Below are 26266 nucleotides of genomic sequence, written 5' to 3'. Positions count from 1 at the left end.
TTTCTCTGATGACTAATGATGTTCAGCAACTCTACCATACTTACTGGCCATTTGTTTTTCTTCTTTGGAGAAATGTCTGTTTGGATCCTTTGTCCTATTTTTTTCCCCAGAATATTGCATTTTAAAAATTGTCTTTGCTTGTTTTTTAATTATTTATCTTTTTATTAGTGAGAGATAAAGTTCTTTATGTACTTTAGATACAAGTCCCTTATCCAGATACATGATTTGCAAATATTTTCTCCCATCCTGTGGGTTGTCTTTTCATTTTGTTGGTAGTGTCCTTGCAAGCACCGAAGTTTTTAGTTCGGTGAGGGCTTACCTCTTGCACATTAGAACATACAGTATGCTTTCTATTGCCTATGGTGCAGAGATTAAATGACTGATAAGTAAGTCTAAAGCTGCAAAAGAGGAGTAACTGGCAATTGTCTGTATTGTGCCTGGGACTGAGAGTTGGGGGTGGAGGAGAGAGGGTTAGTGGTAGATGGAAAGGAAGAGGGGGAGTAACTGATTCTTATTACTTCCCTGACTGATTCCAGGGCATAATTGGCTCCAAGTGAAGTCAAACTAGTAGGGTGGGAGAAGTTGCCCATTTTGCAAAATGGTTTCCAGCATTCTTCCTGTTTTGTAGTCATGGCAGGAAAGAACGTTTTCCATAAAATTTTTCCATAAACTTACCACTTTTTAGGTCATTTCCCTTATATGAAGAAGCAATGCTCTAATCAAGAACCAGGAGTCCCTTATATTCTGCTCTACATTATATAAATGGGTACAGTTATACATGGTCAACATTAAATCCCAAGCTGGGCTAGACTTTGATGGCTATACCATCAAAAATGTATATTCTTAGACTGACTTTAATTTTAGATTGAGCAAAATATAATCTTGAAGGTAAATGTTATACCAAAATTTTTTGAAAAATATGTACTGCTTTTTAAAGCCAATAATGATTTTGCTCACACTTTCTTCTGTTAGCACAGGTTGATGGACTAAATATGAAGATGATTCTTTGTTGTCTAAGCAAGGTTAATTTTCTCTAAAAAGATCGATTGAGAGCGGTTGCTTGGCGCAGTAAAGTTCTGACAGTGCTCCAAGGGGTTATTCTGGAGACTAAAAGTAGTGTGGGCGTACAGTCTTTGCCATGGAGGTGTCATTTCCAGAACATCTTGCTTCTAATTTTGAACTGTGTCTAGAGTAGGGCTTTGTTGAAATATGTTTCCTTTTAAATCTTTGCTGCTTTGCCTTTTGGATCCTCTCAACTGAGTGTGTCTCTAAATTTCCATCTGTTTCTGGGCTATAAAATGTGGCTGTTTTCTGTCTCTTTCTATAACTCTTGACTTCATGCCCATGCAGTGTATTTCTGTGTTGCTATATTACACTTTTGTTTCTCCTTTGTTTAAGGAATGGATCGCTTTCCAGAGAGATTTTTATTTAAACATTTGAATTGATTTTTGCTGCTATTCTCTACAATGATTTAGTTTTAAATTTTAAATAAGTTTTTGATTGTACAGGTAGTATTTCTTTTTTTTCTTGAAATGAGATGATGTTTTTTTATATAGGGATTTTTATCCTTAATGTAAGGCTACTTTCAATTTCATTTTGCTGTTCTCTTAGGATTTGATATTAATAAAACATTTAAATTATTAATCTTGCTTTGTGGTATTTGCAATTTAGGGATGTGTGGATAATATATATACTTTTTTTCATAAAAGCTTTCGAAAGTTTATACATGTACATTGTAAGAGATTCAAACAATTTGAAAATACATTAAGTAAAAAGTGAAAGTTCTCCTTAATCAGCTTCAGCCTGCTCTCCTTATTAATCAATGATCAGTTTTTCTGAGTGCATTTCTGGTCCTTTTTTGATGTATTTATACACATAGAATGCATATACACATGCATGCACACACATTGGCTATTGTTTTGTTACTTGCATTTTTTTGCTTAACAATGTATCTTGGATAGCTTTCCATATCAGAACATATAGATAGCTCTACTTCATTCATAATATATAGTAATCTCTTTAGCTGTTCATGTATGGTGGACGTTTAGATTTTCTGTTTGCAGTTGATGCTGACGTGAGCATTCATGTACCTTTCTCTTTGTGCACATATGCAACTATTTCAGTAGCACAACTCCTAGGAAATGAAATTACTGAGCCAAAGGGTATGCAAACTTAAATTTTGGTGGTCTCTGCCAAATTGCCCTCTAAAATGGCTGAACCAATTTACACTACCACAAGGTATGAGGATGCTGGTTTTCCCCCATCCCCATGCCCCATCCTTGCCATAGCCGGGTATAACAGCCTTTTTATTTCAACCAATCTGCTGGGTGGAAAATGAAATCACATTGTTTTAATTTGTATTTTCATGATTACCAGTGAGGCTGGGCATCTGTTCTTTTTTCTTTTCTGTGAATTGTTTGTTCTTATCTATTGCCCATTTTTGTATTGTTTTTTTCTTTGTTAGTAGGATCTCTTTATTTACAATGTATATTTCCCTGTCACCTTTGTGTGGTGAAAACGTTTTCTTACATGCTGTTGCTTGTCATTTGATTATATTTATGATATCTTTCTTTGTTCAGAAGTTTTTATGTTTACATGGTCAAACATAAATCTTAGCTGTTTTGGTTCTAGTTTTGGAATGCCTTTCTCTGTCTCAGGATTATTTTCCTCTAGTACTCTCATAGGGCTTTTGTTTGTACTGTGTTGTTTTAGAAGTTTAATTCACCTGGAATTTAGTTTTGCATATGATGTGATGCAGGGATCTAATTTAATTTTTTCTCAGATGGGTAGCCAGTTGCAGAAATGCCATTTATTAGATAGTTCATCTTTTCCCCATTGATTTTTAGATGCTGACTCTATCACTTACTGAATTCCCATTTATGCTCGAGTCTGTTTCTGGACTCTGTTGAGTTTCATTGTTCTGTTTGTCTATTTGTTTGTTTGTTTGTTTGAGGAAGATTGACCCTGAGCTAACATCTGCTGCCAATCCTCTTTTTGCTGAGGAAGGCTGGCCTTGAGCTAACATCCATGCCCATCTTGCTCTACTTTATATGTGGGATACCTGCCACAGCATGGCTTGCTAAGTGGTGCCATGTCCGCACCCGGGATCTGAACCTGCGAACCCCGGGTCGCCGAAGCAGAATGTGCGAACTTAACCGCTGTGCCACCAGGCCGCCCCGATCTGTTTGTTTATAATAAGATAGTAAGCCAGATAAATAAATTCTTGTTGGTTCTCATAAATTTCTTAATGTACTCAAATACCTCTGTGATGCCAGTTTTTGGAGCCTCTGCATTGGAGGCTATTTGCACAGTGAACTGGATTTTCACTTCTCATGCTCTGCTTGTTCTATGGTTATTCTTTGACTTTCCTCCTTGTATACATTTCATTTGCTGTTGAGCCAGTTTGGTAGTTCTGTTCCTTTATTGGTATGTAACTTGTGGGTTAGCCACTGATTATTTTGGACTTTGCTCCAGGAAGAACCTGGATGAGTTTGTCTAACTCCTCCCTGACCTGTCTGAGTGCTCTCATAGTAGGTCTTGAATCTAGTAGTGTAGACCACATTTTTAGGAGTATGTTCTTCAGCAGGTGCTTTTGGTTGTAACAGCTAATAACGATATTTTGCTGTGTCTGATAGTGTAGTGTAGTGTAGATATTCTCTTTTACAAATGAAGAAACTGAGATCTAAGAAAGGATAAATAAATTTACCAGTGTTACACTGGGTTGTGACAGAGTTTAGTTATAAAACCTTATATTTTAACTTCTAGTTCAGTGTTCTGAGTATATGACTTCATGAAAGGTTCTTAGGTTCTTGTGATCCCTCTAAATGCATTTCTCCATTAGTTTGACGGTTTTGCAGATGCTCAAATGTTATGTTTGCAAATATTGTTGAATTCAGAGTTTGATGTCCTTTGCACGTTTTTCTCAAGTGTTGATTCGTAAATCCAAATAAATTCTGGTTCTTAAAGAGACACCAAGCTGTTAAAATGTTGTTATGGAGCCGGCGCCATGGCCGAGTGGTTAAGTTCACGCGCTCTGCTGCAGCGGCCCAGGGTTTCTCCGGTTCGGATCCTGGGTGCAGACATGGCACCACTCGTCAGGCCACGTTGAGGCAGTGTCCCACATGCCACAAGTAGGAGGACCTGCAACTAAGATATACAACTATGTACCGGGGGGATTTGGGGAGATAAAGCAGAAAAAAAAAAAATGTTGTGGTTATTTTGTGATGAGCCTTTTTACAAATTGCATTCTCAAGTAGTTATATCTCTAAGAGTGACTTTCTTACCTTTTGTATTCCCTGGGTAAATGATATTCTCATTTTAATGTTATTTACATTTTAAAAATAAGAAACAAATACAGTTGGGCTTGCTGAGTGTTTAAGAAATCTCTCCTTCATATGGTGAAATAGGAGAGAGGAGCGCTTCACCTCAGTGGTTTGATGTCTGTCCTCCGAGCATTCTCACAGGAACTGAATTAACTGTGTTCTAGGCCCTTAGACCACCTGTAACAATATTTGGGTTGTAGTGATATGAGTGCATAGCTTGCGGGCTCTGCATGCAGTGATTGTAAGAATTGATCATTTAATTAACAAGATCAGATGAATGCTTCCTAAGATTAATGAGACCTCTGGGCCTATCCATTCATGTTGGCAGTTTTCAAATTATTGCCTCTGAGCTCCTGGAATCCCTGGAGGTTTCTGGGCCTGGTCTTCATCTTTGACCGTTTTCCATCCCCATTCCATGCAGATTGATTCAGAACGGCTGAGATGAATTAAAAGATTTTTAAAAAATACTGGAAATGACCAACCAGAATGAAATTGGAATGTGAAAATTCTAATTCACAGTTGCTATAGGGGTCTTCTGGTATGTAAATCAGATACCAAAATCCTCAGTTATCTGAGGAGCCTTCTGCAGTGTTAGAGGGATATCCGGGCCTACGCAAATCAGGAAATGGTCTGTTTTGTGGCTTCTAACTCACCCTTTCTGTAAGTTTTATTTATTGTTCTGTCTTCTTGCCACTGCCTCTGAAGAATCCGCTTCTTCCCCAAGCAGACAGTGCTGGTAAAGACTGAATTCCTTAGGCAAAATTATGTAACTATGAAGAATTGCCTTTATTAATTAATTGTGGAGCTCAAGTCACTTTATATGTGCAAGTTGCTATTGCATCCTTTGTGAATATAACCTGTTTACTGCCCCTGAATCAGCACATTGCCTGGCACTTTGTAGACACTCAGTAAATATTTGTGGATTGGAAATAAGTTCCAATTGTTGCCTGAATTAAAGTTTTCTACATGAAGAGCAAAACATTGAGGAAAATGAAATAGTGCTGTAATTGTCTGCAGCTGATTATATCCCTCCTTTTTTCTTCTTTATAGGATGTAAGCTTTTAAACTATCACTCTTTAGTTAGAGAAAGAAGTATTCTTCATGTCTGTCTGCTAAAGCTTCTTGCTTGAGAAGAGATTTAGCTTAGTTTATAATTTCCGTAGTTTATAGTTAATGTGTAGATTTGCAATTAAATAGGCATAATCAAATGCAATGCACACATTTGGAAATACAATCAGGGCGGACTAACAATGAGATTGGAAATCCGCTAGCAATTTAAGTCAAATATTACACTCAGCTTTTCTCCCGCTGCATAGATAATCTTTCTTTAATGGTGATTATAGGAAAAATTCTTTTCCTAACCCTTTGTGGGTGATTCTGGAAGGAACCCTAAACAGTTGACCAGTTTTAAGTATCTGGGCACTGTGTAGCAGTTCTTACAGTCACAGAAAAGTAAGTTCCCCAAGACTGGCAGATACTGTTTCTGGAAAGTCCGTATCAGACATCTCATTTAGAGTAACTGGAAAAAGTTCTATCGGAAATGCCTTTGAAATAAATGAGAGCCTTACACCAAGTGTTGCTGGGATGCCATAGGCTCTAAAGCTGTTGTTTGCAGCAAGTACCAGACTGGTGAGTCTGGGTGGCTCTGGACAGTCCCCGCAGCATTTCCAGGTGTTCTACTGAAAGTGCATTGTTGACAGTCCATAGCTAGAATTTAGATTTTAAGGTTTGCTAATCTTATAGAGAATGCAAAGTGAACTTAGTGTTAAATGCTTCATAGATGTGTCAACTATTTAAAGGTCGCGCAATAGTTTTAACTCACTCAGTTGCTTTAAAGATATAGTTGTATCTAATGTCTCTGCTGTGTTCCCTCTGTGTAAGACAAGGCTCAGTAGCAGTCCAGTGGCGCTTTCTAATCACCACATTAACAGGAGGAGGTGCTTGGCATCTGGATCTCTTCCTGCCTTTGAGGACTTGCCATTTATGCATCATTTGTACCTTGAACTCTTTTGTTGTTGTTTTGTTTTTGATTGTTTTGTTAGCATAGAACCATATTACATAAATTTAGAAAGAAAGAAAGACAATTGCTAAGAAGTGAGAGAAGTTGCTCAAGATGATTTGAGATTTGATACCATAAAATTGTCAACATTACTAGTTGTAGTAAAATAGTGCCATTCTGTACTTGTTGAGAACGTGGTGCTTTTTTCTCTCTGCAAATCTTAGTGTGTGTTTCATAAAAGTTGTTGCATTGTTTTTCAACTTCTTAAAGGAGAAAACGAAAGTGAAAAATTTAGACAGTTACTCTAAATGCATTGAGTTTATACATTTGTCACTAGAAAGTTACTACTTTTAGTTGAATAGCAGCTTGTAGTTGTAGTTATTGTAGTTTATAGTATTTATAACCTACTGTGGTTTTGAATTTTGCTCTTAAGACTGTACTTAGTAACCCACTAGGTTTTAATTGCTAGGAAATTTCAGAGAATGTGAAAAAGTTTTGGTTAAGCCTGGGAAATATCCATTCTTCCTTTCCTCAAAATTGGCATCAGTGACTAGTTAATGACAGCAGAATGCTTTCAAAACATGCTCTTTAAAGTCTAGCTATTATTAAAATACCATAATAACTAGTGTGTAAGTGATAGTTGCTTTTTTGTTGTAGAAACTCTGTGGTTTCGGCAAAATCCTTAAGAAAAATATAGTATAAAACAGTAACTGGTAAATAGAGGATTTTAAAAAATGGGATGTGGATGAGAAGTAGAAAGACATGTGGAGGTTTGACATGGTTATATTTATTTAAATTCCCTTGTTTCCTTGGACTTTGCAGATAAGATTATTTTCTCTCTTTTTGACTACTGTGTAATTATTATTATTTTTTTGGTGAGGAAGATTGGCCCTGAGCTAACATCTGTTGCCATTCTTCCTCTTTTTGCTTGAGGAAGATTGTCACTGAGCTAACATTCATGCCAGTCTTCATCTCTCTTGTATCTGGGATGCCACCACAGCGTAGTTTGATGAGCAGTGTGTAGGTCTGCGCCTGGGATCCGAACCTGTGAACCCCAGGCCGCCGAAGCAGAGGGCATGAACTTAACCACTATGCAACTGGCTGGCCCCTATAATTATTTTTTAAAATATCATTTGTATACCTCTACAATTTACTGCTAGTTTCTCTTATAAAAAAGTGAGATGCCAACACCCATTTTAATGCAATATAAAGCTTGCAAATTCCAGCTCTTAATGTCAGGAAATAAACAGCGTATGTACTAATTTCTAAATTACTAGCTGGGCTTCTAGGTGTTTATGTTGTTCATACAGCAGAGGCAATCTGTATTGTTAGTGTTCCACTGAGCATTTGCCATTGTTTAGTGCTGTTTGTCTCTGCATTTATTCACTATTACCACATGCTGTAATCTCTAGACCAGATGAGAGCACCCGGCAAGCACAGACTTCAAGCAGGAGCCAAAGTAAGCAGTGGGAAATGAAGCTGCTATAAAATTTTGTGGACCGTAGTTGCAAAATGCTTTTTGAAAATTGTACATAGTAAATGAGAAAGTAGGTCACACCTCATTTTTTATAAAGTCTTTCCTACACCCATCTTTCAGAAGTTTGCTTATACTTGGTGATCAAAGTAGGCATTTTAAAATGGTGTGGTGTGGAAATAATTTTAAAATAACAGTTTAAATAATTAAACACTTTTGTATTTATTTTCATTTTCTGCAAACAATGGGAGTTTTTTTTAAAGCCTGTTACAACAACTAAATACACTTTTGATCATTTTTTTCTTTTTAAAGATTTTATTTTTCCTTTTTCTCCCCAAAGCCCTCTGGTACATAGTTGTGTATTTTTAGTTGTGGGCCCCTCTAGTTGTGGCATGTGGGATGCTGCCTCAGCATGGCTTGATGAGCGGTGCCATGTCTGCACCCAGGATCCGAACCAGTGAAACCCTGGGCCGCCCAAAGCTGAGTGCGTGAACTTAACCAACTGGCCACAGGGCCAGCCCCTTGATCATTTTTCTAATGAAAGGGGTTATGTGACTAAGAAAGAGACACAAATGATACTCTCCTTTTTGTTTATTTTCATCAAACTTTATACCCAATTTTAGTCAGCAAATAAACTATTTAGAGTTTGTTTTGCTTTGCTGACTGCCTTACTGTTAGTTTACTTTAGTAAGCAATAACAAGTTTAGTCAAGGTTTTTGGAAATAGAAAAGGGGTAAAGAACATATGGCTTTTGCCATCCAAAAAAAGAAAACTCACTATAGCCTGGGTAATTGAAAGAGTTAGTTTTTGTAAAATATACAGTTGCAACATTCTACTTAAAAGAGGGGTGGATGAGCTTCCTCAAATCTTAACATTGAAATTAAAGACAAAAGGTAAGTTATCAGATATTTATTGTACCCTTACTATGGATATCATGAAAACCCATTTAGGGAGTCTTAAGAATTTGGGATGAGATGATTGTTGTAACTGAACATTGAATATAATTCTCAGGTGTCCTGATATTTGAGAGTAAAAACATTTTTTAAATAGGTTTTATAGTTCTTTTGATGTAATAGAAGGGAACATGCAAGTTCATGTGGAAGAAGAAGCTTTTCAGTATTGAGAATTGTCTGTTAGATCTGTATTGTTTCCTCATTCCAACCATGGGGAAATGGTAGAACACCATACTATTACCCTATACCCTGACCTCATACATCATTTGTAAGTCCTTAATAATAATGATCATCACAACCATAATAATACTGCACTACTGACCTTTCACAGGATATTTGTATGTGTTGTCTCACTTAAGCCCCTTGATTGGTCTTTTTATCAAAACCATTCAAGTGAACACATACACACACACACACACATATTGTAACATAAAAATGGTGCATATATGTAATATTAAAATCCTTCCAGATTATTTAAGATAAGTATCTTCATGATAACAAGGAGATAATTGGTGGCTTTTATCCCCTATTATGTGTTAGGCTGTCTGGTAGGCAGTTTTTATACATTACCTCATTTAATCATCACCACTAACATTTTTTTTTTTTTTTGAGGAAGATTAGCCCTGAGCTAACTGCTGCCAATCCTCCTCTTTTCACTGAGGAAGTCTGGCCCTGAGGTAACATCCATGCCCATCTTCCTCTCCTTTATATATGGGACACCTATCACAGCATGGCGTGCCAAGTGGTGCCATGTCTGCACCCGGGATCCGAACTGGTGAACCCCAGGCCGCTGAAGCGGAACATGCGCACTTAACCACTGTACCACTGGGCCCGCTCCCACCACTAACTTATAAAATAGGTATCTGTATTCCCCTTTTACAGATGAGACCTCTCTAGTTGCAACTAGGGAAGTAGGAAGTGGACTTTTGAGATAAGGAAGATTCTGGTGTAGGGAGAGAAGCAGTGATATTCTAAGACACTGTTTGATTATGTGACCACTCTCCAGAGGGGTCAGGAGAGCTAATTTCGTGTAGGAGGTAGGACTTGCGCTGTTTACTGAGAAAGGGAACAAAACAGAAGAATGGGGTTTGTATAAATTAGTTGATGACTGCAATTTAAATGTGTTGAGTTTAAGGAAGGGCCGCAGAGATTTTGTAGAAGCTGGGTACAATCAACAGTGTAAGATTTTTCGTTTTTTGCTTTGAATTATATAGATTTTTGTTGGGCATTTCTTTTAACATTATTAATAACATGTAAGATTTGATTGTATTTGTGAGGGAATATAATGAGATGTTAATGCCTTGAATAATTAGATAAATTTTGAAATGATTCATGGTTTGTGAACATTATAGCTACCATGCTCAATGTAGGTTAAGGATATTTTTTAAGCAAATTAGGTTGTATGAAATCTCTCTTAGAGTTTTTATTATTTATTTAATATATAAGCAAAGCTCCTTTACTGTAGAAAAATTAGACTATAGAAGTTAACATGATGGAAAAAAACCAATTAGTCCTACCACTGGGTTGAATGTATTCTGATTTTTTTTTCTGTGTGTGGTTTCTTTCAGAAATATGGCTACACACACCTTTCTGCAGGAGAACTTCTTCGTGATGAAAGGAAGAACCCAGATTCGCAGTATGGTGAACTCATTGAAAAGTACATTAAAGATGGAAAGATTGTGCCAGTTGAGATAACCATCAGTTTGTTAAAGAGGGTAAGGAATGTGAATGCCAGCCAATTTAAACCAGCAAGAAAACAAGAAATTAAATCTACCTTTCCTTTGAGTAATGAAAAAAATCAGAGTATATTGAATTTCTTGCTTGTGGAAGGTGGTCACGGTGTTTGAGAATGGCAGAACTAGAAAGTCCACTTTCACCTGGGAAGAAATTGGACAGTAGCTTGCATTCCTGCCTTGGTTTACGATCAGCTACAGCTCAACTTAACATCCATATGTGTCCCCTTGACCCTTCCCAACATGCAGACAATCAATCTCTTTTCCATTTCTATTTCTTCTTCATCATCCTTTTTCTCTTCTCCTCTTTCTTTTCCTCCTCCTTTCCCTTTTGTTTTCTTATAAACCTGCTTCCTTCCTCCCTCCCTTCCTTTCTTCCTTTCCTTCTTCTCTACCCCTCTCTTCCTCCCTCCCTCCCATGATTCTCCCGTTGTTGCTATTCTCTCGGTCTTAAAGTCTCCTTTCTAGTGCATGTATGACCATCTTCATTGTGAAATGTTAAGACTAACAGTTATCAAACTAAAATACTTCCCATCTGAAAAACAGATACCTTGTATTTACATAACTCTCCACTATCGATTCCAAGGCTGTAGTCATTAACAGATATTTTTGCCTACTATAAGAACCAGCGGAGGAGAAATACAAGAGTAGGAACAGCAAGAAACAGTTGAAGCCTGATGGAAAAGAGGTATATGAGCATCTGGATGGAACCAGAGAAACTTGAGGATGAAGAGTGACTCATTCACACACATTCTTACCTCTTATCTCAGAGATTAGAGTAACCTGCTTCCATTCCAGAGTAAATAAATCCTCTCTCCTTATTCTCTCGATTTAATGCCCTTTATCCACTTTGTAGAAAAGCATTGTGAAAGAGTAGTCTACATTTTTTAGTTTTTCACTTCCTCCTCTTCAACCCTTTGCAGTCAGGTTCTATTTCCATCTTCACTGAAGGGATGCTTACTGATGCTACCAATGATCTTCTCTATCAAATATGGGGCATATTTTTAGTCATTTTTCTTACAGCATTTAACTCTCCTCACTGTCTTTTTGAAACTCATTCCTCCTTTGTTCTCTGTGACACCATTTCTCTTGATTCTCTTCCTGCTTCAGTGACTGCTATTTCTTAAGTCTCCTTTGATAGCTCTTTTTCTGCAGGTTTCCCAAACCATGATGCTTCTCAGGGTTTCATCCTTGGTTCTCCTCTCATTTTATTTATTTCTTGCTGGATGGTTGTAGCCATGCTCAAGGCTTTCACTATGCTAATGATGTCAAAATCTAGAGCTCTAGCACAAATCCTTTTTCTGAGCTCCAGACCTATATCTCTAACTAACTGCTAGGCGTCCATCTGAATGTCTTACAAGTGTCTCAGAGTCGACATGTCAGAGGCTGAAGGTATCTAAAATGTGACTGCCCTTTATTTCCTGTCCCGGTTAATGGTTCTACCATCTACTCAGCTGCCCAAGCCAGAAATCTGGGAGCCATCCTGTATTTTCCACCTCTTCCTCACTTTCCCAAATCCCTTCATTGAGTGGATCATTCCAATTATCTTTCTCTTAATCTTCTTTTATTTTTTAGTCTTTTTTCTCTATTACCACTCTCACCCTAGTTCACGTCCTCTTTTTTTTCTTACCTAGGCCACCACTTGAGCCTCTTTATTAGTCTTTTTGCCTTTAATCCATCCTTCTTGGTACAGTCAGGGCGATTTTTTCTAAAAGGTGATGGGAACATATTCTTCTGCTTAAAATTCCTCAGTGGTCCTGTGTTGCTTGCAGAATAAAAACCAAATCCTTAGTGAGGCATAACAAGTCCTTCATTAATCTTGCCTCTACGTACTTTCTAGTCATATCTCCCACCACTCTCTAAATACACTTCAGATTCATCAGAGCTGTTATGCTTTCTCATTTCTGAGCCCTTATACATTCAATTTTATATAATTCAATTCAGAAGGTACCGTCTGGGGTACCTTCATCCCTATCTGCCTGCCATTTCATTATTCAGTATTCAGCTCCACTGCACCTCTTTGGTAAAGCTTTCTCTGGCCGTTTGTCCAGGTAGTTTGTGCTTACTTTGTTTTGTCGTAGCATCCTTTCGTACTTCATCCTGGAATTTAGCACATTTGTACACGTATTTGTTACCCACTGGACTGTGAGCCCCCCCAGGGGTCATGACCTTACTCTTCATGGTCCCTGATGGTAGGCCTCAAATAAATGTATATTGAATGAGTAGACTATTGTTGTATCTCTTCAGATATCTTCCACTACCATAATTGGGGTAAAAATGCTACAGCAGGGGCCCAAAAGCATTCTGTGAAAGTTTTGTGAATACTGGAGAAGCTAGATGCTGGGATAAAGCCAACCCTCAGTTAAAGGAATCAGAGGTCCTGACAGCTATTGTTCTTGAGAAACTAGGAAACAGTTTTAGCACTGAGGGGACTGGATGTTGATTGCTTTGGAGTAGAGGCTCCTCTGGAATTTGTCAGTCACGCATCTGTGCCTATCCCGTGGTGGTTGGTAATGGTGTGGATTTGGAGATTAGAGATCTGCGCCTCCCATTCACATATTCCCACCTTCTACCTAATTTCAGACTTTGGAAGAGGATGGTGAAATGTACCACTCTTGCTATCTTTCTGAATGCATTGTTTCCTTTTGCTACCTGTGTTTTGGGGTAGCCAATAGCATTTAGGGTTAATTAGCTTCAGTTAAAAAAAAAAGAATATTGACTCCTACACTAATAATGCTAGCAATCTCTTTATATTTGTCCAAAGCTTTTTGTAATTGGACTTGAATTATTGCAGAGAATCTGAGTACCTGTAGAAGCAGCATACTTCCCACCACAGCAAAATGACTTGGGAGGAGGAAAGGGAAGGTAGGGTTTCTAGTGGCCGGAGCACAGATAGGGGTTAATGCTTATTTTTCTCTTTTTGCTGTTTATAACTTTGTGAATGTATATGTGAAAGTAATATATGCTTACTATGGAAAATTTAGAAACTACAGAAAAAAATTGTGTGTATGTGTATGAAATGGGGAGGGGTACCTACCCATAACTCTGCCACCTTGAGGCAACCATGTTAATACATTGGATCATTTCAAGTCTTTTTTTTTTTCCTATACACCCTCCACTCTTTAAAGAATAATAAAACAAACACCTATATATCCACCACCCTGCTTACGAAATTGCATTTTATTAATGTAGTTTGAACCTAAATCTTCCTTTTTCTTTAGGAGATGGATCAGACAATGGCTGCCAATGCTCAGAAGAATAAATTCTTGATTGATGGGTTTCCAAGAAATGAAGACAACCTTCAAGGTTGGAATAAGACCATGGATGGGAAGGCAGATGTATCTTTTGTCCTGTTTTTTGACTGTAATAATGAGGTAAGGAAAACCTTCAGCTGCCCAGATGGGCTTTAAGCAACTGATGGTCAGCTTTAGAGAAAAACAAAGTGGCTTTTTACTTATATTTGCATTTTATATTGGGAGCAGTATTTTTTTGAGTTGGTAAATTGGATGGAAAAAACAGTACCCTCTTGCTGTTGGAGTATTAAAAACTATTTGGCATCAGCAACCCTGTGGACCTAAAATTTGCTTTATTTTCAAAATAACGAGAATTTGTCTTGTTTTATTTTTAGGTAAGAGTTGACTTGTACAATGATGTTAGGTAGCAAGGCTGCACTGTTGCTTCCTAGGTCAGCACTATTAACAGAGTATCTTGCCTTAGGATATTGTTTACTAGAAAAGAAACACACATTTCTGGGAAGTTAGGCAAACTTTCTATTTTAAAGAAACACGTAAGATAGGCTGATTTGTCTTCTAAGAGTGAAATGATCTTGAAAAAAGCAGGAAAGGGTTCTTTTTCTTTCTGGCATTTCTAATAGTATATCCAGACATACCTTTGAAAAACTAAATGGATTTCTCGGAATCATTTAATTAAAAGGCCTGACTCTGTTTGACAGCTGTAATATAAACTTCATTAAATTAATGCCAACAGCCTGAAAGAATAAGAATCTGAAGTACTGCCTTGAAGGAGGTTGGCTCTTCTTGGATCGAATTGCACATGTGCCTCTGGTAGAGAGACTTGCTGCAGCCTTTGAGTTGTTTTAAGATGTAACTCTCTTCTTCCAACCCTTAAAAGTATGTTTTCACTTATTCTTCAAAGTTAACTGTAGAATGTTACCACAGCTTTATAACTAAGGAATGTTTATTCCCGATTAACAAGGGGTACTTTATTCACATGCAAATATGTTGACTCTTAAATATTTGGATATTTATGGAATTATTGAAAGTAGGCAAATATGGAACAAAGTTTGAGGCATGTAATTCATACCTAATAAGTTAATAATATATCCTAGATGGAACCATACATGTACAGATCTTCTTTTTATTGCGGTTTGAAAAAAAATACACAGGAAAAACTGAGTCATGAATGAATTCTTATTATGCTCTGTACTTATTTAACCTAGTTTATATAAATTGAACCACATGTTTAAATTTAAAAGGACTTTGCATGTTCATTAATGAATTAGACACATTGGGTTTAATGCAGGGTTTTTTTGGTAATGCCTTCAAACTTTATTCTCCTTTCAGGTTAAAAGAATGGCAAATTCAGACCTTTTTTTTAATAACTATTTTTGTTTTTAGATCTGTATCGAACGATGTCTTGAGAGGGGAAAGAGTAGTGGTAGGAGTGATGACAACAGAGAGAGCTTGGAAAAAAGGTACTTTGCAGTTTTCACACATGGCCGCCTCAGTCTCACTTTGGAACTTGAGTAACAGATGAAATACTTGCCTCATTGTGGTAAAGAAAAAGAAAATGTCTGTGTCAATATGTAAAGTGGCTTGTCTAAGAAGATGGCCACCAAGGGAGTCAGCAGAGCCAGACCTGGCGCTGTCCCCTGAGCTGTCCTGTAACAAACACGCAGAGAACAGTGGCTACTTAGAAGCTTGTCATATTTGCTTCTTTTGCAGAATTCAAACCTATCTTCAGTCAACAAAGCCAATTATTGACTTATATGAAGAAATGGGGAAGGTCAAGAAAATAGATGCTTCTAAATCTGTTGATGAGGTGAGTATCCTCGGCCTGCCTAAAGAAAAATCAGGTATAAAAATGTGATTTTTTAGGGGCGTAGGCAAGAGAAAAAGAAATACTATTATTAGACAGCTTAGTTTGCAGTCTCCAGTAGGATACTGGAGACTGGATGAAAAATGAGCCTTTTTCTCCTTTTTGAGTAGAGTCTAAAATGGGTTTTACATGGGGCCAGCCTGGTGGCGTAGCGGTTATGTTCACACGTTCTGCTTTGGCACCCTGGGGTTTGTCGGTTAGGATCCCGAGTGTGGACCTATGCACTGCTTGTCAAGCCATGCTGTGGCAGGCGTCCCACATATAAAGTAGAGGAAGATGGGCACGGATGTTAGCTCAGGGCCAGGCTTCCTTAGCAAAAAGGAGGATTGGTGGCAGATGTTAGCTCAGGGCTAATCTTCCTCAAAAAAAATAAATAAATAAAATGGGTTTTACAACTTCAGACTTGTTCTTCATAAGAAGTGGGTGTTTTATTAATTCCAAACCTCTTTTCTCAAGCAGTGGAAAATTGGCATTTTGAGAACTGTGATTTGGACCATGATCGTTTTTTAAACGTCTGTAACGTGAATGGCCAGTCATCTAGATGAAGTGCCCCAGGCCGCTCTTCTGTCTTCCCGCACTGAGCACAGAGCTCCAGAGGGGAGGGTTTCCACCACTCGGCCCCAAGCCCTCAGTGCCCAGTAACTATGTCTGGTGTCTCTTACTTCACGTTTTTTCCCCCCAATTCCCTGAATCTTCTTCTTCTGGACCTTTCTTTTTCATCATATAGTCACTTGTGCTTTTTTATCCATTGCTGCTTCCTATAGATGTAAAGTTATACATCGGAAAACGTAGTATTTTAGAATCAGAACTAGGAAGATAAGCCACTTCAGTTTACGTTTTGTCAGATTATTGGTAGCCCATCAGAAAGTTTGTTTTGTCCTAAAAAACACTAATAAAATTGAATGCAACATGTTCAAATTTTATATGTCTTATTCATGATATTATACTATTGTCTAAAGTAAAATAGATGAAACTAAGAAATTATAATATGGCTTTTCTTTTTTTTGAGGAAGATTAGCCCTGAGCTAACTGCTGCCAATCCTCTTCTTTTTGCTGAGGAAGATTGGCCCTGAGCTAACATCCGTGCCCATCTTCCTCTACTTTATATATGGGACGCCTACCACAGCATGGCTATCCAAGCGTGCCATGTCTGCACCCTGGATCTGAACTGGCGAACCCAGGGCCGCCGAAACAGAACATGTGCATTTAACTGCTGCGCCACCAGGCCGGCCCCTAATATGGTTTTTTTAATGATCATTTTGAAAATTAATATAAAATTGACTCTTTTTAACAGGAACTTAGCTATATGGAGTTTTAATAATATTTGCTTTTTAAATTATTATTATTATCTTTTTCCTTGACAGGTTTTTGATGAAGTTGTGAAGATTTTTGACAAAGAAGGCTAACTCTAAGCCTGAAAGCGTCCTTGAAATCATGCTTGAATATTGCTTTGATAGCTGCTATTACAGCCCCTTTTTAAGGCAATTTTAATCTTTCATAATTACATCTCAATTAATGGCTGGAAAGTATGTAGTAAGACAAATTAAATTTTTTAGCTTCAGTTTTTTTCTTTTTTGGTCACAGGAGTAGACAGTAAATTTGGGTCTAATTTTGTCTTAGCTTTGGTGCTCACAAAACAAAGAAGGGTATTAGCGAGTTCTTTGTTTTATTCAAAAAGAATAGCCCTTTTATAGTTTGTGCCTTCTGTGAGCAAAACTTTTTCGTATGTGTGTAATTAGTAATGACAACATGTTAGGATTAGGGATTTCCCACTTCCTTTTCCTGCAGGTTTTAAATTTCCAACCTGTTAAGAGAATTTGTGGACCAAATTCCAAAGAAACTTTTTGTGTAGTCAGTTCTTGAATAATGAGTTTGGTAAACAAACTCATAAAATGAATTCCTAGAAGTGTTTTACTACTTATCAAATAACTGACCATTTCCTATAGAAAGGTAAGGAGACTAAGGCTTTGTTTTACTACGACTGGTGCGAGGCTGTGTGACAGGGCGCAGCCTTTGCTCCCAGGGGCTGGGATTGGGGCACTAGGGGTCAGAGCCTGGCAGGATTGTCAGCTTTATTCTGACATGAATCTGAGGGGAAGGGGCAAGGATCACATCTAATGACATGTGTTCCATATGCTCTATTATATAGTGTTGTTAATGATTAAACTGATCTTAAAATTCCTAGCAGTGGAATTTTGAAATGCATGTACTTAGATTTATGGTAAAATGATTCAGTTAGTGTTTTAGTAACACTTCAGAGTTCGTTTGTTTTCTAGACTAAATACAGGGTTAGCATAAAGTAGAAGAAATCTAATGGTTAAATTTCCCATTTGTATTTTATTTTCTTGAATACTTTTTTCATAGTTATTTGTTTAAGAAGATTTAAAAATCATTGCACTTTGGTCAGAAAAATAATAAATATATCTTATAAATGTTTGATTCCCTTCCTGGCTACTTTTATTCAGATTTTTTTTTTTTTTGGCATCGTGTTGAAGCATTGAAAGGTACAGAATAAATAAAAGGCTATAGAGTCCAAAGGAATTGTCTCTTAAATCCATTTTTCCTTTAAAAATCTCTGAGAAATTTTTTTTCTCCTTCCTAATCTTTTTCTGCCATCCCTAATACAAGGTGGTATACAAGGTTCTTAATATGAGATTTATTAAAATATGTCTCATTTTCACCACTTACACTGCTTGGTAATACAGGGTTAAATTGGGCAAGGAAATTTGACTTTGTATAATTAGATTTTATATTTAAAGTCATTGAGAATAATGAGGACAGTTTATGGATATTCTTATATTGTAATAGATTCATTTATTTCTATGTGTGTTATGAAATTCACTTATTAATGACATACTTTCAACACACTTGCCATTAGAAAACAAAGTATCCATAAGTGCTGTAACATATTAGCCACCAAAATTTGTGCTGAGATTATCTTGGTTTTCTGGAAGAGACTATAATGAATTCTTATCTAGTGATTCAGCCCAGCCAATGCAGAGGGATTTTACTGGTAGTTTAATCAAACAGCTGTAGTGGGAATCAAGAGTAAAGACCAGGATTTTGAGAGTATTCCTACTCACAGAGATGAAGAAATCACTCAGATGGGGGTCTAAATATTTGTATTGATATTGTGAAAGCAAACTTAAGGCTTTAAGAAGACTGCTGAGACTAGGTGCTTTGCCTCATTTCATCAGATACCTTTCTGTGGCATTTGAGAACAAAAACCAAGAAACATAGTAATTGCTAAATTATGAGGCTTTGCTTTTTCTTTGCTTAAGTAGGAAAAGATGTTGGCAATATTGAGTTCAGGAGTTGATTGATATCCATCTCACTTCACTAGTTTGGTCATTCCATTTGTTAAAGATGCAGTCACCAAGAAGTTTTTGACTTTCTTGACAGACCCCAGTGGAAGCCTTGCTATTTTTTATGAAATTAACTCCCATTATTTCCATTCAATCATGTTGGATGTGTATGAATTATTTAGTAAATAATCTCAATAAATTTTGTGCTGTGGCCTTTGCTGTTTGCTGGTTCAGATTTCTGTTCTCTCAAGCACATTGAAGATCAAGAAGTATCATATTTAACATGTGAGTCCTTACACGGCAAAAGCAGAGTTCAAGATCCAGGAGAATTTTCTGCTCTGTGTATTATGTTTGTCTTGAATTAAGGAGAAAGCATGACTTTATCCCATTCCTTCAAGAAGTAATCTGGATCGAGGCACAAGTAGCCTGTTTCATTACTGGCCTGCAGCATCAGTTGCTTGTCTCTTTGAGGGGGAAACTGGCAGCAGGCAATGGGTCTCAGGATGCCAGGTTTTTTGTGGGCTTGTGGCTTTGTCCATGTACTTTAAGTGGTTGCCTGACATTCCAGTAGTCCCTGGAGATAATAGTGGCTGAAAATATTGGTCAGACTAGGTCAGCATCTTTTCCCTGGAGGTTTAGTCCTTCATCTTCAAACACGTACTAATTGCACAGGCCGTAGTGCTCCAAACACATTCTCTGCCTTTCAAGAGTTTTCTGTCTAAAACTAACACTGGTGGATAGACCTTCACATGTCTTCTGTGGGCTGACTTCAGTTGTTCTTATATAGCCTCTTGCAGTTCTCCCTAGCCTACCTGCATACTTCAGCTAAATTAAGTACTCCTGAATTTTAAGCATTTTTTTTAATGACAGAAGAGAAGTTCATTTATTGTGTACCAAAGGAAAAAGGTAAAAATGGTCCTAATCACCTATGCATTTATTTCTTCATCCCTGACCCTTGGATCCAGGTCTGCTTTCCTCTGATGGGTGTGGTTATGGGTGTGGTTACTGTGATTGTGATGTTAATTGTGGACCTCAGGTGAGTTCCAAGGTCACCATCTTTCCTGTCCTGGGGAGGGCCGAGTGTCTAAGTTGAATTTCTGGCTACCACCCTATACCCCTGTCAGCCACACCAGCTGCAGGCTATCAACCAGGGCTCAGACTTTCGTGAGATCCCCTGCTGTCGCCATTCATTAAGAGCTAACTTGCTTCTCTTGGGTCCCTTTTCTTCCTTCAGAGAGGTGTTTCTTTCATGACTTTGTCCTCCTACGACCCAGGCATAAGAGAAGAGGGCTTAATTATTTTATACTCTTTAGGGAGATGAGGGTAATAAATCAAGATTTCTCCAGGTGAGGTTCTTTCAGCCACAGAAAATTGTTTTTTATTTATCGTACATTTTGAAGTAAATTTATGCAACTTCCTAACATTGGCCTCTGAGCCCTAACCAGCCAGAGAAAAACCATCTGTAGAGGTTGGTTACTATATCCCAATCTAATGGTAGATCATCCAAACAAGCTTCAAGAACTGTCTCCTACCCAGTGGGGTCAGGCAGTTAAGCAGCACACCACATAAAGGACATATGTGTTCTCCTTTGGTTGAGTAACCATATTAAAAAGAGAAAGTAAAATTCAAAAAAGAGCCAGGGATGTGAACTTTGGGAATGCTCATTTACTACCCTTTAGAAGGCTTCCTGGAAGAAATATACTCTCAGTAGCTTCTTCTCTGAAGTTAAGGAAAAAAATAGATACAACGGCCTCAGGATGGACTTCCAAGAAGGCTGAATTAGCTGTTTCCTTGCCAGCGTGTAAACCCCGGCGGCCCTTTGAGGACTGAGTAGAACTAGCCCTCACAGCCTGGCTGCAGGCGCTTCCAGAGCCAGAGGGAAAGGCTGAATCTGACAGCACGAGGCTGCTGTGCATGGCTCGCCTGGGGTTCTTTATTAGTTTTATAAAGAAGCATTTTCACAGGTGGCTGCAAAGCAGCCGCCAGAACTTACCCAAAGTATCTATGAGCTGGAGGAGGCTGCATCAAAACAGCCTGGGCAAAAGGCCTTGTAAGCCTTTTGTCCTTTTAGTTTCTAGGTAATGTGCACAATAGGCACTACCGTTGTCCTGTCCTCAGTTGGAATTGTGGTCAGGATGGACACATTACTTACATTATTGGGGGCTGGGGGGAATACTAAAGTTTAATGGCTAACTTTTAGATTGGGTCAAAATATTCTCACATCAAAACAACCAAGTTAAAATAGCTCATCAAATTCCCCTGGTGTGAAACACAGTGTCAAATCGTCCATGTCATCCAGTATCAAACATGATCTAGCAGAGACTATATCTGTATTCGTTCCTCTGCTTATGGCCTTTATATAGGTCTGGCTAAGTGCTGTTTAGGGAAAGATGGTAACTCCTGGACTTCAGGCTGCTGCTACTATGTGCTAATGGAAGAGCCAGACATGTAGGGGATGGGACAGGATCAGAGGAGGAAGAGTAAAACCATTGTATAGAGAAGTCCAGTTCTGCTTCCTACATGACGGCTCTTGTAGGAGCTTGCTTATTCTGCCCGTAGTCACTCCCATCAAACACGATTTGTTAATCTGTCCAAAGTCGTCTTGTTCGTAGACCACATTCCCACTCCACTCCATGAGTATTTGGTGATGAAAATGGGTTTCAGAATGTGACTCCCTTAACACTTTCTTATCGTTAATTCTTGGTTTGAGTAATTTTATAGATATTTGAGTTTAGCTTGTGTATTTGACTTAAGAAAGTGGCTGTTTATAGTCATCAGCTAAATCATTGTTTTATATGATGATACATTATGGCCAATTGCTGAAATAATAGCCAGATGCATATAGGAGGCGTTACAGTCTAATCACAGTCATGTAATTCATGCCATCTTGACTGAGCTAACTGGTCACGTTAGCAAGCCAAACTTTAGAGGTGCTAACCCTTGTGACTGACATCAGAGAGTTTGTTACAGGAAATCTCCATCTTCCTTAGGCAGTGGTCTGTCACCAGACCAGGAAATGACAATAGCACTAAATGATGACATTACAAAAATTGGCTGGCCATTCACTCAAAATATATTTGAGAGATTTAGTAGGGATGCTACAATCAATCATAGCTCCTGCCCTCAACAAACTTACTAGTTAAGCTCAAGTCTAGTGGTTGCTTAACCATATTGTGTTTCTGTTAGTGCTTTTAATACTGGCACACTTTTACCTCAGTGATCTTACTCTGTTTTCTCAATGAGGCAGGTTCGGATGGTGATTTTCCTGTTTCGTGGATGATTAAACTGAGGCCCAAGGACTCCAAGTCAGTTGCACCACAGTCCTTACAGCTAGATGGTTGTGAGTCTGGAACTGGAACCCAGACCTCTGAGTCTTACCCTATCTGCTTCTTGTCTTTCCAGTAGCCCATGCTTCCTACCTGTTATAAAGCCCAATTTTAAAGTGTGACCTCTGATACCCCACCGTGGTTCCTCAGTCACTAGCCTATGACCATTGTTTATTTTCTCTTTTGCACATATGTGCAGTTTGTGAAGTTACTTTGTTCACTTATTGTTGATCTCCCCTGCTAGAGTATAAGTGCCAAGAGAGCAAAAATGTTGTGTGTCTTCTTCATCTGTTTCCCCGTGCCTGTACACAGTAGGCACTCAATAAATATTTGTTTTATTTTTAAAGATTGGCCCTGAGGTAACATCTGTTGTCAGTCTTCCTCTGTTTTTTTCTTCTCCCCAAAGCGCCCCCAGTACATAGTTATATATTCTAGTTGTGGGTCCTTCTAGTTCTGCTGTGTGGGACGCCACCTCAGCATGGCTTGATGAGTGGTACTACGTCTGTGCCCAGGATCCGAACTGGCGAAACCCTGGGCTGCTGAAGTGGAGCGCACGACCTTAACCACTCGGCCACAGAGCAGGACCCAACAAATATTTGTTGAAAAAATAAACTGAAAAGGAGAATTATTTTTGGCTGTAGCTCTAGCTACAAGTTGCATCACTAAACTTTGGATCCCAGTTGGGTCTGCTTACCATCTCCTTAGCATTCTGTTTGCATTCCCCCTGAAGACTGGAAGCTGATAACCTTAAAGTACTGGGGAGGGGGGCCGCCCCGTGGCCTAGTGGTTAAGTTTGCGCGTTCCACTTCGGTGGCCCAGGGTTTCGCTGGTTAGGATCCTGGGCACGGACATGGCACCCCTCGTCAAGCTATGCTGAGGCAGCATCCCACATGCCACAACTAGAAGGACCCACAACTAAAAATACACACAACTATGTACCGGGGGGCCTTGGGGAGAAAAAGGAAAAAAAAAAAATCTTAAAGTGCAGGGGAAGGGAGGGGAGATGAATTTTCCACCCCATCAGCATCCCTCTACTTTTAGCATACAACCTGTAGAAAGATTTAAAGTGTGACTATCTCAGAAAGAAAACAAGGAAAGACTGGGACCAGAAAACAATGTTTTGGTGAAAATCTCACCCACCCTCCATAGGTCAATCTAGTTGATAGGTTTTTGACCTATTGGTATGTACCTCTATGTCATTGTTACTGTGTTATGACTGAAAATCTCTGCTTTATGAAGACTTTTAACAGTTTCTGGTTCACATTGCAGATCTGAACTGCTTAGTATAAATTTCTACTTGAAGCCAAGACTACAGTGCATCTTCAGCACTTTTACTGACTGTATTTATTGAGTTGGGAAAGAATGAAGTGGGATGCTTCAGCCTGCTTTCTCCTCTAAGTTATGTGTTGTGGTTCTTGATCAGTGGAGTCTTTGGGAAGGAGGTTTTAGAGGTCTTGGTTGTAGTTCTATTTTCTTACTGACTTGGCACAGAGTAGATTCTTAATACATTTTATTATGTGTACATTATTAATACATCTTATAGTATATTGAAAGAAGGAAAGCATCCTCTCAAGCCCTCCGGATAGTTAGAAGCAGAGCTAGGCCTCAAACTCAGTTCTCCTTTCTCCCGGCTCTCATTCCTCGACACCAACCTGCTTTACCTCCATCATTCCTAACAAAGACTTGGAAAAGCAAGGGAGCATCTTGTGTTGCTCCAGAGCCACTACTGTTGAACAGGATTTCATTCAGTTTGCGAGCATTTATTGAATGTCTTTTAAACCAATGCCTCAGGCCCCACCCCCAGAAATTCTAATTTAATTTTAAAGTCTCCCCAGGTGAATCTAAACCAGTGGTTCTCAAACTTTTGAGTGTATAAGAATCATTTAGAGGGTTTGTTAAACCCAGATTGCTGGACCCACCTCCAGAGTTTCTGATTCAGTAGATCTGGTGTTGTGGTCCAAGAATTTACGTTTCTTAGAAAGTTCCAGGTGATGCTGATATTGATACTTTGAGAACACTGTACTAAACAGTGACTGGAGCCAATACTATTGGAAACTCCCAGCCTTGCATCTTTGTGAGCAAGGGACCAAGTCTTGGTCCTCGTATCCACAGGGCCTAACATAGAGGAGGTGCTTAGTGCTTGATGGATTGACAAAGTGATAACAACCGTAGTGAAAGCTCTTAAATCCCACAGTTGCCTAGTCTGCCATCCCTGAAGCTCATGGGTTGAGGGGGGAGAAGGACTGTGAGATGATCACAAACGTTCTCCCACTAAAGAAGTTGTCACATGGGTACCAACTTGATGGAGGAGGGCTGCTTTCATCTCACTTATCAGCTGCCACTGTCTTAAAAGGTGAGGAGAGCCCAAGGGGCCACTGCTGCTATCTCCAGACTTCTGAAGGGAGATGGAGTAGATGTGTTCAATGTGGGCTTGAGGGCAGCGCTGGGCAGTGGAAACAACATAAGAAAGACCTTCTAATGTTAGAGCCACCCAACAGTGAATTGGGCTTTTCGAGGACATGCTGAGTTCCTCGTCACTGGAGGTGTGCAAGCAGAGCCTGGACTCTTACTCAGCAGGATGTTTTAGTCTTCTAGCCCTGAGATTCTGTGGTTTGCAGACCATCCTGTTCAAGTGGTAGCTATCTAAGTCTGAAGTCTACCTGGAACCCCAGCCATGCTCTCTGGGACCCCTTGAAACCCAGGACACAAAACAGTTCCCTGTCCATAGAAGCCGGGAGGAAAGGCTAAGGAACATCATGAGAGTCTGTGCCTTCCCACAAGAACCCAAATACTGAGAAATTTCCCTAAGCTGCTGGTTCTGCTCCTGGGTGCCCTCACCAGTGTCTAGGATAGGTACTCATCAAAGCTCGCCGGTGATAATGCTGCTGGTGGTCAGGAGGCGCTGGTTTGTATTGAACAGTGTATTCCAGAAGAGGGAAACAGCACCAGCAAAAGGAAGGCAGGATCAGTGAGGGGTGGGGGAGACACACCTAGCTGGAGGGGTGGGGGTCCAGGTACCAAACAATGGAGACAGGAGTGTGCAAAGATAAGGTGGGGAAATAAAATGGACAAACCTTACAGACAGGTAAAGGAATGTGCACTTATCCTGTGTCTGTTCAGCTGGGTCCAGACTAGAATGCAAGATGATCACCGCTAGGCTGGATGAGGCAGTTTGACAAAGGCTTCTCAGATTTTGGAGGCTGTTCCACTCCTCCCCTCCTCCTCACTGTAAGCCGTCCCTCGAGTTCTATTCTGAACCTTTAATGGTTTTTCCATCTCACTAGGGACAGTTTGCAAACCCTCCCTGGCTTGGCCTGGGTTGAGGCTGGGCCCAGGGCCGGCTCAGGCGAGCCGGGGAGAGGAGGTGGCTCCCAGCAATAAGCAACCCACAGAACTGTGTCTGTTATTTAAGAAAAGTTTCTGGGTTTTCGGCTAATTGCAAAAATACATAATGGATGCTTTTCGCATCTGCTAGTTATTCTGAAACAGGCCTGCATCCAAGAGCAAACTTTAAACAAACAATAAGATTATGGAGCTTAACTATTTCAATGTGTAACAGAAAAGAAAGCCAAGGCCCAAAAAGTTACTTTAACACACATGCACTCAGACACAAGCAATCACACCGACAGATACACACACATACAAACATACAGATGCCCATTCTGGCACCACTGCTCACAAATGCATACTTGCATACTAGCACCTAGTTCATACATGCATGCACAACCCATTCACACGTGCCCAGTCACTGGCACCAATACACATACACAAATGCACATGCATGCACTCATACACATGTATACCCCCACCCAATTGGGCAATCACACCGACACACAACCCAGACTAGGATGCACTCACACAAATCATTTTTACTGCAGCGAGTGGACCTCCTGGGTGAATGAGAGGGTCCTCCCAGTCCTGGCGTAAGAGCAGCGCTCAGTCAGCAGGGCGCTGGCTGTGTCTGGGTGGTATCAAGTGTAGTTATTCAGTGTGGCCACCAAGGGGCGCCCAGGATCCATCCTGCATCCACCTTTCT

General features: G+C 39.3%; 1 protein-coding gene across 1 annotated transcript in view; it reads left to right on the top strand.

Moving 5' to 3' along the window:
- Positions 1-19121, top strand: part of CMPK1 (cytidine/uridine monophosphate kinase 1) — a 33453-nt gene extending 14332 nt beyond the window's left edge. The window contains exons 2-6 of the mRNA XM_046663243.1: positions 10317-10463; positions 13703-13855; positions 15119-15195; positions 15446-15542; positions 16964-19121. Coding sequence (XP_046519199.1) covers positions 10317-10463; positions 13703-13855; positions 15119-15195; positions 15446-15542; positions 16964-17005 — 516 coding nt within the window. The 3' untranslated portion in view covers positions 17006-19121. The remainder of the gene's footprint in view (positions 1-10316; positions 10464-13702; positions 13856-15118; positions 15196-15445; positions 15543-16963) is intronic.
- The last annotated feature ends 7145 nt before the right edge of the window (positions 19122-26266 follow it).

The sequence above is a fragment of the Equus quagga genome, chromosome 5, assembly GCF_021613505.1.
Source record: "Equus quagga isolate Etosha38 chromosome 5, UCLA_HA_Equagga_1.0, whole genome shotgun sequence".
NCBI classification, from domain to species: Eukaryota; Metazoa; Chordata; class Mammalia; order Perissodactyla; family Equidae; genus Equus; species Equus quagga.
Note: the sequence above shows the minus strand (reverse complement) of the source record. Positions and strands in the feature narration are given on the sequence as shown.